The sequence below is a fragment of the Boleophthalmus pectinirostris genome, unplaced genomic scaffold (genome assembly GCF_026225935.1).
Source record: "Boleophthalmus pectinirostris isolate CB_2022bp ecotype Guang Dong unplaced genomic scaffold, ASM2622593v1 HiC_scaffold_22, whole genome shotgun sequence".
Lineage (NCBI taxonomy): Eukaryota > Metazoa > Chordata > Actinopteri > Gobiiformes > Gobiidae > Boleophthalmus > Boleophthalmus pectinirostris.
The window spans coordinates 29793537-29805496 of NW_026571190.1; the positions used below are offsets into that span (position 1 = coordinate 29793537).

An 11960-nucleotide genomic window follows, 5' to 3' on the forward strand; every position below is an offset into this window, starting at 1 on the left:
AAAAATGTGTTTTTAAACAGACTTTCCTCTTTACAGTTGATACATGCAGTGCTTAATTTTACCGGAACAAACTATAACAAACAACTATCCCACTTCTCTGTTTGTTACTTTGGATGTAACTGAAGTACTGTGATGTAGTATCGTCAAATTTACTACAGTAATATATTCTCTCTATTCTGACCATAATGATTCACACTAAGATCCTGACAAGACATTTCTACAACTCTTACATAAATACTCATATGTAAAAATTACTTTTTAAGTACAATTTAGTTTAAAAATCATATAAATTGCAAAAATCGAAGCTATATTTGGTACTTTGGTTTAAAGACTTGAAATTTCTTGAAGCTCAAAGCAGACGACTTGGACTTGACTTGGACTTATCGACCAGTGACTCAAGACTCAACTTGGACTTGCCTGTCTTTGACTTGGGACTTGACTTGGGCTTGAGGTCAAAAACGTGAGACTTATTTGCAAAACAACGACTTGGTGCCACCTCTGGACCAGGTAGGCACATTTTGTCTGTGTACCAAAACAACACGAATGTGCCGGGAATTTTAACAGTTAAAATTAGAGGAGCATCTATGGTCTACATTTCTATGACAGTTTCTTTATGCAATTTTGGCAAAATTACAAAAAACAAAACATAAAGTTAGATAAGGCTGATCAGTGTGGAATTATGGGGACCAACGGTGACATTGACATAGTAAAGTATAGAAATGACAGCAACCAATATTTAGAACTATTACTACTACTAGATGATGTGTTTAATTCAGTTAGATTGGAAGACAAACATGAGGCCTGTCATGATAATTACTAAATGAAGTTTTTGTTTCATATATGATCGAAATAATACTTTTTCAGGTTCAATAAATATCACATGTACCTTTTCTTTGCACTGACAGAGCATCTTTCATTTGTGGGAATATATGATTTGGTAACATTTGAGCTGCAGCTGGCCAATTAATCAGCATCTATGGCTCTTAACAGATACAGAAGTAACTACTTAAGTGTTTAATTGAACTATTCATTTATTGCAAGCCACATTTTTACATCTGGCCCATTTAGAGAAAGGTCTACTCTCATTATCCTGCTTTACAGTGCTATAAAGCTGTTTCAATATGATCGTTTATCAGGATATTTTTCTTTATCAATATTGTACTTCAAGAATCTTGACAGGCTTCACAGGCACAGTGTTAAGGTGTTGAAGGGTAAAAAAAAGCTCAGAAAATGTAATATAAAACGCCATTCATACTGACAAATGAGTGAGAATTGTGGAGCAGAAAGGTGACTGAAGCTGGAGGAGGATGTGGCGATATCTGGACATCTCCCCAACGTCCACTTTTGACGAGAGGACAGAAAAACCCGCCCTCACAAATTAAAAAACACTGCTTTCGCCACGCGCCATGCATTGATGAGACTTTTTTGACTGGCGTCATCCCTCATTTTGAGAAATGTCATCGGCGGGGTGTCTCCCTGTGAGTCATTTTAATAGAGCAGATACAGCGGTGGAGGGGGGTGTAGGTATTGTTTGTCACCAGATGAACTCGTGGGGTGAGACTAATGAAGAGTGCAGAGAGAAGGAGGGTGGCATTTTAATTGGGCCCTCTCTTTTTTCCTGTCGCGCTCCTCTCCAGCAAAAAGGCAAGATTGAACTGGCTGTGAGAGAGGTAAATGCTTCACCTTAAACGACTTGTCAAACAACATACCCTGCCGACAACGCCCAGATATTGCAAATTCGCAAAAAACACAAAAAGTAGCATTACAAACTTCTCTGGTGCTCGGTGCAAAAATCTCTTAAACAGTCATAAAGGTGCCAGTGGGATTTTTAAAACACAATTCAAGACGCAGTCCCCTTTACTAATGCTAGACTTGACCTGGTGTCCTCCATTATGACTCATCACGGTCAGGCCTATTGAGCATAACAATTTATACCAATCAAAGAGGCAGTGCACACAATCAAGGCGCCGAGAGAGGAAAGATGAGAGCTGCAAAGTGCTGCCACCAGGAAGTATTCTATTGTTATGGGTTAAAATGAAAGTCTATACTGACAATGTAGACTGTTCTTATCTTTATAAATATACAGGTAAAGGATATGTCAGTAGGCCAGTCACAATAACAATTTTGTAGCATGATATATCGCTGCAGAGAAATATTGCAATGAACGATAATAATGAAAATACTTCATGACCTCTATTTTAGACTTTGTGTATCAAGTCACTCTTTTATGTAATATTTAATCTATTTTGTATTTGTGTTATTGTTTCACTATGCTGTGTTTCATGATGTCAAGCACTTTAATGCAACTTGTTATGGTAAAATGACTTGACTTGACTTGATGCCACTGTCACAAAGCAGGATCATCACAGTCATTTTTAAATACAGTATAAACATTTCAGTCACTTCACCTGTCGTATAGGCCTCGATTCACGATTTTGAAGCTTTTGATAAACAATAATATTGAAACTGATGCAAAGCAAGATAATGCCAGTAAACACATTTCTAAATATACTGTATCATTAAAAGCCAAATAAACAGCAGTACAAAACAATAATAAGCCAAGTTATTTATTCTCTCTACCAGAGGTGGGGACTTCTAAGTCGTGACTTGGACTCGAGTCAGACTTGAGTCGCTATTTTTAGGATTTGAGCTTTGACTTGATAAAATGGACTAACACTTGGGACTCGACTTGGGCTTGAAGGTCAGTGACTTGGGATATGACTCGGACTTGAGGCCTGTGACTTGAGAAGACTTGAGAAGCACTTTTAAATCTGAACTGTTTTTATTCTGTCTGTAATGATTCACTGTAAGATCTTGTCAAGACATTTAAAAAGGAAAAAAATGGCATTTCTACTACTCTTATATAAATACTCATATATACATATGCAATGGCTTTTACAATTTAGTTTAAAATTCATATACATTGCAAAAATCTAAGCTATATTTGGTTTAAAGATTTGAAATGACTTGAAGCTCAGAGCAGATGACCTGGACTTGACTTGGACTTATTGGCCAGTGACTCGAGACTCAACTTGGGCTTGCCTATATTTGACTTGGGACTCGACTCGGACTTGAGGTCAAAGACTTGAGACTTACTTGAGACTTACAAAACAATGACTTGGTCCCACCTCTGCTTTCTGCAGCTCAAATCTTACATTATTACATAAAAATGTCAAAAAATCTCCCTACTATTGCAAAGAAATTGTACACACAACAAATACTGAGCCCCAAAATGTACGTTCCAACTTTTGTGTATTGAAAAATAAATGAATATAATAATTATCCTTACAGGCCTAACACCAGTTTAACTTCTTTTTGACCCATTTGGGCTATGCATAATTTATAACATATAAACTTGCATTTTATTTTAACTCCCAATTCATTAGTTGCACCTCTGACCGTAGAAATAGAAGTAACACAGAAGTAAGTTTTTAAATATGTCAGATGAAAAAGCACGGAGCATTGGAGCATGTTCAGTTGCACAGTCAGGGGCACCAGAGATGAAAGTGTGTAACATTTGAAACCTCGCGCTGTGACTATTTATGTACATCCATTTGCATACAGTCTAGGTTCAAGTTCTAATCTGACAACGACACCGGGAGCATCTCGGGAGGCTACAAATATGGCAACTAATCACAACATTCCCCCGGCACCATCATCTCCCCGCAGCGTTTTGTTGCTTTTCAAATCGCAAACTTTGTAGCTCGCTGTTACCCTGGGCGTCCTCCTCTCCACCAGTTACTTTCTGCGACTGCCAACTGTCCTGAAGGGGAGACGAACATGCAAAAGGGGTGTTACAAATGGCATTAGCCTGTCTCGGGTCTCTCTGGCCTTTTCCTTTATCCCTTCCTCCATCTTTGCTGTCCCTGTGTTAGTGCACCGCTTCATCCTCATGTATATTAATGTGACAAAGCAGAAGACTCAAGCGGACTTAAAAATGAAAAGTCCAAATAGAGAAAGCTGGTTGGCTGTGTGTGGTTGTGTGCGTGTTTGTGTGTATGCATGTGCCATCGCGGTGTGACAGTGCGTGAACGTGCACTCTTTTATCCCTTTCGGATTCAAGCACCCTTTTTATATTCCAGGGTGGTGCACTGCAAAAACTCAAGTCTAGCCAAGTAAATTAAGACACTTTTTTCATGATGTGAGTAAATTTCAATTGACAACTAAAATGATCTACCAGTGGAACAAGACTTTTTGTACTTAAAATATGGAAATACATCTTGCTACATTTAAGACAAGAAAAACAACAACTCTTTGCTCTTAAAATAAGAAAAACAATCCAAAGTTGCTTGAACACATTGGTAGATATATTTACTTGCAGATAGAGACATGCACATCCAACAAAAATTGCGACAGCGTGCTGGGTCCAAAGACAAAAACAGTGCAAAAAAAGGAAAGAGATCCGCACTGCAGATCTTTAAAGCTCCCAAGCCCTTTTTCAGACATGAATATATAAACTATATTAACTTGTCAAGTGAATTTACTCAAATAAAGTAAAATATTCTTAATTTAAGGCCACACTGCGCAACTTTTCTGGTTGATAGTCTGCTACCTGCTTGCTTCCATGGAGATGTTATTGCATTGCCTGGAAAATGCCATGGTGTGACTTTAAGCATGTTCATCTCACATTTATTCATTGCATGTGCTTCTATCACTCAGAAATGCAATGCCGTATTTTTCAGACTATAAGTTGCTCCGGAGGATAAGTCGCCGCAGCCAAAAAACGCATAATGAAGAAAAAAAAAACATATATAAGTCGCACCAGACTATAAGTCACACTTTTTGGGGAAATTTATTTTATAAAATCAGAGACCATGAACCAACATTTCATCTTAAAATGCAAGTCATAGTAAAAGCAATAGAACAGAAAACAATAGGCTGTTAACGTCACATATGAACAGTTCTTCAGACAACAGAACAGAACTAGTTTACCAAACTCTCAATCTCACTCCAGATCACTAAATGGCGATCTCCAGAGGTAAATGGAGTGCTGCTTCTTCTTCTGCCTTGCTGTCAACAGACTCAGCATCAGTTCCAGTTAGAATTATTCTGGCCTTTCTGAATCCCAACAGGATAGTTTCGGTTGTCTTTAGGTGTGTTTAAATTTTAAATTGTCAGTGATACAGAAGTAATGTTGCGATCGACTGACATGATACAGACAGGACAGTGGCTCTTTCTCTTTCTTCTGCAGCCGACATGTGCAGTAGAGTGAAGTGACAGTGGTACAGGAGCACACAAGCCTAGAGCGCCCTCTCATGGCTGTCAGTGTGAAAAGTCGCACCGGCGTAAAAATCGCAGGACCACGTGAACCATGAAGTGACTTATAGTCCGAAAAATACTGTAATTCCTTCTGTGAATAGGCGCGAATCTCCACAGATCTGAACTGTATGTAGCGTAGTGCTGTATAGAAAGGTTTAATCTATACTGTGAGACATTTTAGACAAAGCAATGGAGAAAATTTGACTGACCCTCCCCCAGAAGTTACACAACGCACCTTTAAGCCATTTTAACTCGCCTAGATTTAGCTTTTTTACAGTGTGGGCTTCGTCTCCACTCGGCTGCCACCCACTGCATTCCTGTTTTCTCAGCCCCTTTCCGTGCTCCTCTCATCTCTTCTGTGGGTCTGAGGCATGGACAGGTGGCTTGGCTTTCCCTTCAGCCTGTGATAGGATAGCTGTCAGCGCGCGGACTGAAAAGTGACATTCTAATTTAAAGGAGTGATTGAGAAAACACCTACGCGCGTATACAGTAGGCCTACCCGGAGATGAAACAGGCAGATACCTTTAGCTGGCGCTCCTGACATCCCCGTCACACATGCACAGACAGGGAGGGGAGCTATTTCTATCCTCCGTGCTGATGGGCCAGAGACGGACTGTCAGTTATTCCTTTACAATTTATACGTATTGTGGTTATTTAGGGTGACTGGTGTGTGGTGTGTTACAGTTTTACACATTCGGAGCTTATCATTGCTATGCCTACAGTAAAATGACACCCAATTGAATGTTGTCCTGCGTTGACTCATAGAAATTGTGACATAAACAATCTATATTCAGTACTAATGGGCATGGAAAAATGTAACGTATACGCCATTGAAATTCACCGGTTTGCTTGCTTCAAGGGTTCTGGCAGTTTAGGAAGTACAGGGCTTAGGGAAGGAATCAGAACGGCCAGGACAAGGATTGCTATTCACACGGATGGAAAACGGACTCATTAAAGCGTCCATATTACGCAATTTTCCGATCTATGTTCCTCATCACAAACAAACCCGGAGTTGTGTTTTGTTTCATTCACACAAGTTTAACACATAAGTTCTTCTCTCAAACTGAAACTCTATGTTTTTAAACTAAGTACACCTTCACGGGAATCATTTGGACCACTGAACTAAAGGTAAAAGGTAGCTGTTAGCTTGAACACTACCACTACGTGACATCATAAGGTGGAATAGATCACTTTGAGCTTTGGAGATGACAGACAGACTAATAATAAAAGGTTCCTAAAAAAACAAGTATGAATGAATGTTTTTGAGGAGGTAACGATATGCAAACATGGCTTAAAGCTCACAAGAGACAATTTTGTGTAATATAACTTTTTTTTTTTTTTGAGGTTGGGAGGAACGGCTGAACCTACAGTGATGTCAAAAAGGACAAGAGACAAAGCAATCGCCAAGTTTTAAGAGATGCCCTATGACAGACATGACAAACTCAGGTCCGGGGGCTAAATTTGACCCTCGATATAATTATATTTGGCCTGCGAGATCATATCTAATATGTATTAGAGCTGGCCCGCCGAATACAGATAGACTATAGAGACATTATTTATTTAAATTGTGTTATTATTTTATTTTATGGTTGTTCTAGATTCAATGTTTAAGCAAAATCATTATTAAACATTTATTTTAGTAAGAAAAGGTTTAACATTACATATCTCGAAAGAAGAGAAAACATGCAGATGTTGTTAAAATGTTTCAATAAATATTTAGTTTGGCCCACGACTTAGACCCAGTTATTAATTTCGTCCCTCTGTGAATGAGTTTGACACCCCTGATCTATGACTACGGCAGTGCAACTAAAACTACTAAACTACTAGAACATGTGTCATAATTTCTTACATAGTTTTGTGCCTCTAGAGAATTATTTTATGAAATGTATCTTGCAGCAAATATGAATAAAGTGATACAGTATTATACAGCAGAAGAGTGCCATAATCATAAGAACAATTTGGAATTTTGAATGCTTTCTGCTAAAATAATGTGTACGTTAAAAGTGCAATTAAAAAAATATGAACAAAATATGTGTTGTTCTTCTTGACCTAATATTCTGTCTTGAATCGTCTAGTGGACTATATATCTCATCATATCACCCCCTATGCAGATCGCAAAAAAAGTTTGTAGAGTTCATCTGCAAAAACCCAACTGAGCATTACTCGTGTTTGCAGGTCTCCACAAAACCCCCATCCTCTCCTTTAGAAAGTACAATACAGTGTTTCTATGCAAATACTCTATGATTGTATGTATACATGTAGTGAAGGAGGTGTGTGCACGCTCAGGCAAGCGTGTGTGCTCAGACAATAGCAGTGTTGAGAGGCGGGCTGCATGGCTGACTCTCCTTTAGTTCCTTTAAGAGGAGGAACGTGGGAAAAGAGGAGTAAGTGCCATTCATCTTTTCACTGCTTCATTCACTCCCTCTCTCTCTGCCTCAGCCCTCCGCTTTGTCTCTTTCACTCACCTCTTTGTTCCCCTAAATGGCCTCTTTACTTCTGCTTAAAACCTCCAGTTGAGATAAATACTCCCGCGCTGTGGTCCAACATATATTCCAAACTCAAGCTCTTGGTCACAACATACACTTCAACACTCCTGCGCATGTTCACTTCCTCTAAAAGTCTATGATGAAAACTTCTATAGTTTCTCAAGTGGGCCTGTTACAATAATTACTATACTGAGTCATCGTTCAACATATTACACGTGGAACAATATATTTTCAGGGTCAGTATTTAGTGTGTGCCCCTTTTCTTTTCACTACTGGGAAGTTTTTGGTTATTTTTTGGCTATTTTATAAGATTTGAGCAGTAGAAAGTTGATTTAATCACTTTTATGACTCATTACAGAAGCAAACTAACTACTAAAGTATTTCATTCTGCTATTTATTCATGGCAGCTTGTGATTTTGAACAATATTGTAGATTTAGAATAGTTTTGTGCACAAAATGTGTTATCGTGACCGGTCTGATGGATGGATAATCTAAATCTGAATTGCCTAGTGTGGAACATTCTCATAGCATATTCTCATATTTAACCCGCTGCACTGTATATTTACTCAAGCTACTATAACAGTCTGAAACACATGAGGTATATTTTAAAATAAGACCAAGCAATAATAGCGACTAAAATGCTCGGAATTTATGTACGGACAAAAAGTGTAATCAAAATATTATACCCCAAAAATGTATTCTTTTTGAGCAACTGCAAGCAAATGTGTAATGCAATCTCAAGAAGCAGTGTAAAAAGTGTTATTATATCCCTCTTTGCAACATTACCTTCACATCCTTGGCATTCATGCGTGTTCCCTCTTTCCCCACAAAGATGTCGTCTATATCCACCAGAATGTGTCGGTCCAGGCCTAGAGACAGCTTCCTGTCTGTGAGGTAGGAGATGGCATCCACCAAGATGAGTTTGTGCAGCCAGTATCCAAGCCCCTGGCCGAATAGCACCCTCCTGACCCCATCATAAAGGCCCATGTCCTGCACAACTGTGGCCTGCAGTCCGGCGCTGAAGCCAGGCGCTGGATTGTCTCCACTGCCCGCCCCAGGTGCCCCGTCTCTGCCCCGAGCATGCAGCACGGCCTGGTAAGTGGAGTGATTGGAGTAGAAGGAGGTCCAGTCCTCTCCTGGTAGGGGCCCTCTGTCCGAGCCTGGCTTAGTGAGGTGAAGCAGAGGAGAACTAGACACAACACAGCAGTCCATTAGAGCCTGGTTGGTCTTCAGTACCAGTGGGAGGCCTCGCAGTTTGAGTAAAGGAGGCGAGTTTTCAGTGGAGCGGTAAAAACCTATAATGCCCACTCTGTACTCGGTGCAGTACTGGTGCAACAACTGTCTGTTCCATGTGTCCGCGTGAGCGTACTTTAGGAGATTCTCATAAATAATAAGTGAATATCGTCCACGGCCTTTCTCTGTCAGCGGAGGAAGGTCACCTTTCCCTGAAGCTATCTCCATGCGGAACTGGAAATGTGCTGACTCCAGTATAGCCACAATGTCCTGGCCCAGCTGGGAGTACTGGGACTCCACCAGGACCAGCACCACAGGGTCCGTGTGCACGTGAGTGTGAGGGGGATTGGGGGGGTAAGGGTAGGGCAACTGACGGTACGGAGACGACATAGACAACGGCTGTGAGCAGGCGGGCTCGGCGGACTGGCCCAGCTGCATGGAGGGAGTGGAGTTAGTGAAGAGGAAGTAGGCAGACAGGAGCAGGGAGAGCAGACAGCAAGAGGCCAGCAGGAGGAGCAGCCTGCGCAGGTGCCGCCGGAATCGAACCGCCACTGTCATGATCACGCCAACTCTGGTATGAGGAGGTCTCTGCAGTCTGCTGTTAGATGCACCCCCGGGGATTGTCTGAAGCCACTCACTGATGTCTCATGTCACCATGGCAGGTACGAAGAGAAGAGGCACCAGGTATTGGGGAACAAACATGGAAACAAACTAAGGGGAGCAGTGTTCCAGTCCACACAGAGGAGTCACATGCAGAGATGGAGCAGGTGATGATTAATGTCTGCAGAGAAAGGGGGACAAGGAGAAAAGAAGAAAGAGTGAATTTGTTGGCCAAGGTTGAATAGTATGCATTAGTTCTGTGTGTACCTAGGCAGTGCCACTCGGGGGAATGTGAGGGCACAGCTGGTAACTACAGAGCTGATTGAAAACAACTCACTTCCTTAGGGCTTATCCAACCTCTGGCACACATGCACAATCACAATTACACTTATACATTTGCACACAGAGAGACTGAGCGTTAAAAGCACAAACACAAGTCAATCCTCGCAAATAAACAACAGCTGGTTGGCGCTCATGTGGCGGTGTGCTGAAGGTGGATCATCTAATCAGTCCGATAAAGCTCTGCTGAGAATGCCTCTAATTGAACCAAACTCTGTGCACTCCTGCTCCATTTCTGAGCCTAATCATCTGAAATACCACAAAATTAGAGTTGGAATCCCTTCGCCTGGGGGACTCAAGTGGTGGGAGCCCATGACAGTTCTGAAGCAGCGGAGAGCGAGACAAAGTGCACCAAAAAGAGAATAGAGAGAAGTACAAAATGCAATGAATTATAAAGAGAGACAAAAAGGCAGGATTAGCATGTTAATGTATGAGCCGGGAGCCAGAGCCAGAGCATCCTTTTCTCTCAGCGTCCTCTCCTTTCCGTCTCTGTGCAGCTCTTCTCCCTCCTTCTGTCTGTTTGAATATCAATAGTCTTTCCTTATGTTCCTCCAGCCTCGCTCCTTCACATGCACAAGCAGAGAGAAGGTCAAAGAGGAGGGTCCCTACTCAGTTTTACTTAAAAATCTGTGTCACACTTAAAAAGACCATCTCAGAGCTCAGTGGTTTAAAGTTTTTCTAAGTAGAATAATTGTCATATTTCTTCTACTGATTAATCAGGCCAGTATTTAGACAATGTAAACACACATTTGTCATGATTTGTAGTATTTTGATTCTGGGTAAAAAGCAAATATTAGCCTACATTTCAGGGTATTAACAAACCTCCAAGGGTTGCTACAACTAATGACTCGAAACTGAAGTCATTGAACTTAGGTTCAGGAGTTAAAACAGGAGCTATTTATCAATATTTCATCATGGTTTTCTGGAATCTAATTAAGCCTAAATAAAAATGACTTTTAAAGACTGGCCTTGTAGTCTATTGAAAGTGAAGTTTAAAGCTGCACACAGAAAAGCTTTAAAAGTTTCACGACAAAATGCGATACAAATATATATGGAGAATGGAGAATGGATAAACGCGAAGCCTCCAACTAACTACAGGCTCAAACGGAGTTACGGCGGATGAATGATCAGCGCCTTTACGCGGCTCCTGTCTTGATTACATCACCATGGGACCAAATAGCTAAATAATATTTGAGAGTTTGTCATGCATTGTGTTAAAGTTTGTGGTAAAACAGATGAGCGGGCAGAGCGCTTACCTCTTGCCGTGGCGGTGGCGGCGCGGTGCGATGAGGAGCGGTGCGGGAGGACCGCCGCTTCTGATGCTGTCGCTGCTGCTTCGGGTGGGTCCGGGGCTCCGCTCTCGGTGGTGCACCACTCCCGTGTGTTTTGGATGCTAAAGCTTTCTGCCATCTCCCCTCTCTCTCCTGTCTCTCTCTCCTCTCTCTCCTCTCTCTCTCGTGTTTTTAGAGCAGCAGGGGCGGCCAGCCGGAATGAGCCGCTCTCCTCCCCCTTTTCATCATTCTTTTCCTTCACTCACTCCGACTCCCCCGCTGTCTTCTCTCTGCTGCCTTCCGCGCGGCTGCCACGGCACGGACACTCGTGCTTTATCTGGACTCTTTAGGTGGAGATTAGGACACGAGTGGAGAGATATCATGCCGCCTGTTAACGACTGCCTGCCGCGTGGAAACGCACGGCTTTAGGAGGAGAGAGATAGGGCGAGAGAAGGGGAGGGGGCCGGCTCTGACTGACACCAGCCTTAAACCCGGGCATCACTGAGCTCTGAGTCCTGCTACCAAAAAGATTAAGAACCACACACATTTCTTTGGATTTTTCTTTTTCTTTTTTTCGGGGAAAATGGGGTCCACGGGCTGGCCCCTCCTTGGTCAAAACAAAACAACAAAAAAGGCTACAGACCAGAGCACGGTCCTTGTTTTGTCTGTCAAAGGCTGTAGACTTGTGTCCGCAGGCTACACTAAACATAGCCTAGACATCCTGTTTCCCACAAGTTACTTTTTAAAGAATATTTTTGACTGATGCTTTTTG

General features: G+C 41.7%; 1 protein-coding gene across 2 annotated transcripts in view; it reads right to left on the bottom strand.

Moving 5' to 3' along the window:
- Positions 1-11570, bottom strand: part of ndst3 (N-deacetylase/N-sulfotransferase (heparan glucosaminyl) 3) — a 111690-nt gene extending 100120 nt beyond the window's left edge. For both annotated transcript variants that reach the window (XM_055158627.1, XM_020930478.2), the window contains exons 1-2: positions 11174-11570; positions 8532-9759 (exon numbers count right to left, since the gene is read on the bottom strand). In XM_055158627.1, the coding sequence (XP_055014602.1) occupies positions 8532-9536 (1005 nt within the window). In that variant the 5' untranslated portion in view covers positions 9537-9759; positions 11174-11570. The remainder of the gene's footprint in view (positions 1-8531; positions 9760-11173) is intronic.
- Between the last annotated feature and the right edge of the window lie 390 nt (positions 11571-11960).